The sequence below is a fragment of the Amborella trichopoda genome, chromosome 1 (genome assembly GCF_054954075.1).
Source record: "Amborella trichopoda isolate Santa Cruz 75 chromosome 1, AtrichopodaSantaCruz75HAP2 v2.0, whole genome shotgun sequence".
NCBI lineage: Eukaryota > Viridiplantae > Streptophyta > Magnoliopsida > Amborellales > Amborellaceae > Amborella > Amborella trichopoda.
This window is the reverse complement of record NC_142336.1, coordinates 13,580,700-13,583,869: the sequence shown is the minus strand read 5'-3', so window position 1 is coordinate 13,583,869 and position 3,170 is coordinate 13,580,700. Positions and strand designations below refer to the sequence as shown.

The 3,170-nt window shown below is 43.8% G+C and overlaps 1 protein-coding gene across 1 annotated transcript; it reads right to left on the bottom strand.

The window, feature by feature from the left end:
* Positions 1-475: 475 nt before the first annotated feature.
* LOC105421467 (uncharacterized) lies at positions 476-1,168 on the bottom strand. Its single transcript, XM_011628920.1, has one exon. It carries the CDS (start codon positions 1,166-1,168, stop codon positions 476-478), a length of 693 nt encoding a protein of 230 aa, XP_011627222.1.
* Positions 1,169-3,170: the final 2,002 nt, after the last annotated feature.

The following is a 3,170-nucleotide window of genomic DNA, read 5'->3' as shown; positions in this document are numbered from 1 at the left end:
TATTTATCTACACTTAGAGTTATTGATTTAGTTCTTTGTCATGGTTTTCTTTGATCACTTATATAACGGTGTTGAGTCAACTCTGACTTAAGTGACTAGCGCTACCTTGGGATCACGAACATGCACTTGGTCACCCTCTGTCAAGGTCGAAATAGGGGTCGGGGGTAGGGTAGTGACAGTTCAACTGCCTATAATCAATACACAGCCTCAGAGACCCATCCTTCTTCTTCACAAACTGGACCGGTGCACCCAAGGGTGACACGTTGGGTCGGATGAATCCCTTATCCAACAATTCTTGCAATTGTTCTTTCAACTCCTTCAACTCTGTTGGAGCCATTCTATACGGGGCTTTGGAGATGGGAACAGTGCCAAGGACTACATCTATCTCAAATTCAATCTCCCTTACTAGAGGTAGGGATGGTAAGTATTTTGGAAATACTTCGGGATACTCTCTTACTACTGGTATCGCCTCTAACTAGGACTTGACGTCCTGATTTTCAACCACATAAGCCAAATATCCTTGACATCTCTTAGTTAGGAGACGAGAGGCCCAGAGAGCAGAAATAAAGTACAGAGGGGGAGTATCCCTAGTGCTCTCAAAGTGTAGCTCAGTTTGGTCAGGGCGTTTAAAGGTCACTGTCTTTTCATAGCAATTGACGGTGGCATGGTGTATGTACAACCAATTCATGCTCAGGATAACATCAAAATCCTGAATTCCTAGGAGTATCAAGTCTACAGACAAGTCACATCCATTAATTGTAACTTTACACTGTCTGTAAACCCTATCAGTTTCCATGGTATCCCCCATAGGTGTGCATACTATTAGAGTATAATCAAGACATGCAGGCTCAACATTTAAATAACAAGTAAAATGGGGTGCAACAAAAGACTGAGAGGAACAAGGGTCAATTAAGGCTCTAGCTTTAACACCACAAATGGAGAGCGTACCTCTGATCACCGAGGTGGACACCTTGGCTTCTTGTTCGGTGAGGGCAAACACTCGTCCTTGCGTCTTTGGTTGGTCCTCTGTCTTCATCATAGGGCAATCCTTAATCCAATGACCGGACTTGCCACATCTGAGGCACACGTTCTGCTTCTTGTAACATTTGACAGCAGTGTGATTGTCCTTCCCACAATGGGGACAAACCAAGCGTCGGTCATTCTCCATGTTGCCCGGGAAATTCTTCTGCGCCCCTCTGGTTATGTTGGTAAGGCATTCCTCTAACACCCGTCTTTGGAAACTGTTGGGGCTTCGTCCCAAAATTTCCTGATGGCACGGGCTTCATCTTTCCTTCCCTCCTAGATTTGTGATCCTCGCAGTCCCTCTCAATCTTTAGGGCAAGGTCCACCAATGGGGCGTACGAGTTCAGGTTGGCTGAAAGTACCCTTCCTCTGATGTCCAGCCGAAGGCCCCTTTCAAATTTAGCCACCTTTCATGCCTCTGTGTTAATAATGTGAGGCACGTACCTAGAAAGCTTCGCAAACTTAGTGGCGTGTTACTCCATTGTCATACCCCCTTGCTGAAGCTCAATGAACCCCACTTCCTTCCTCTCCTTGACAGAGTCTGGGAAGTACTTCTCGTCGAATGCCGTCAGGAAGTTATCCCAAGTGGTCTCGGTTTTCGACTCTCTCCAAGATTGCTTTATCGTGTTCCACCAATATCAGCCTCTCCCTCCAGCATTAAGGCTCCCAACCTGATTTTCTATTCATCTGAGCAATGAAACATTTCTAGGATCTTTTCTATTTGCCTCTTCCACCTCTCGACTTTTTTTACTCCTTGCCCTAAAAAGGTTGGGGGTGCCAGCCTTCTAAATCTTTCTATCAGGCTACTGTCATTTTGCTCTGGGGTAGGGGTAGGCTGGGCTGGCATCAAATCTTTCATCATTTAGGTCATAGCTCCCAGAGTCCTATAAAATTCACCGAGCGTCTCGGTGTTCTCATTGCTGGAACTCGCATTGTTGGCACGAGTCCTCGGCATCTTCGATCTAGCAGAGGAACACCCAATCACTAACCTATCTTAAAACCATTCTAAGGACAGTTCTAGAATCCCTCTAGGTTAAGAATCCTATCCTAGCTGATCTGATACCATAACTATCACGACCCCGCCCCAAACTGCCCTTCTTTTCACGCAGAAGGGTGACCGAGTGTGGGTTCGTGATCCCAAGGTAGTGCATGTCACTCAAGTCGGAGTTGACTCAACACCGTTATGTCGATGATCAAAGAAAACCATGGCAAAGAACTAAATCAATAATTTTAAGTGCATATAAATCTTTAAAATTGGGGGAAGATCCATATATCATTAACATTGCACTACATAAAATTTCTTCCAAAAATATTACACTTGAGTTTGGGGCATTAGGGTCCAATATTACATTTTTCTAAATTAAACAAAATTTAGGGCTAAACTGTCCAAGTACATACAAGATCTGGGTTTCTTCTTAAAGGAATGTGACTTCGACTCCCCGCCACAAATCATGTACTTCACACCCTTCTTACTTGTCGATGTCAATCTACAAGAAGGGAGATACACTGGGATGAGCTATAAAGCCCAGTAAGTAGATCCAGGTGCTATGCATCATTATTGAGTCTATCATGCGTCATGAACAATTCTTTCAATTTTAGGGAATCACAATACAAATGTTATATAATTCAAAAATCTCATTAATGCATATATGACAGGCATCATATCAAAATGTCGTTATTACCATTCAAACATTACGATCATTATCATCCATATTCACTACTCAATCATTACCTGCTCACTCCTTAGTTCACCTACTCTCGAAGTAGAAACCCTATCCATCAGGCCAAGCCAATCATATTGCTTAGGACCTCTACCGTCTCTCAGGAGGGAAGGCAATGACAAGTGGGAAATTCCACTTCGTAATGCCCTCGAACTCACACACACGGTCCCCAGCACGCTTTGGGGTTTTTGATAGGCACTACCTTGCAAGGCATCACTCACTAGTCACATCTCATGAATTTCAGGGGGGTACGACCTTCCCATTTCACTTTTCCTTAACTCCATCCTATAATTCAGCGAGTTAGGGTATCACCTTTCTTAGCATACCGTTCCCGTATTAGTATAACAATATGCATTAGTATCAGAGTATCATAACAGAATGGTACCCACTACCAATGGGTGTGTCATTGCATAGTGGTCATTATCA

Bases quoted from the DNA above. Each gene is read 5' to 3' on its own strand.
- LOC105421467 (XM_011628920.1), bottom strand. From the start codon at position 1,168: ATGGAGAATGACCGACGCTTGGTTTGTCCCCATTGTGGGAAGGACAAT.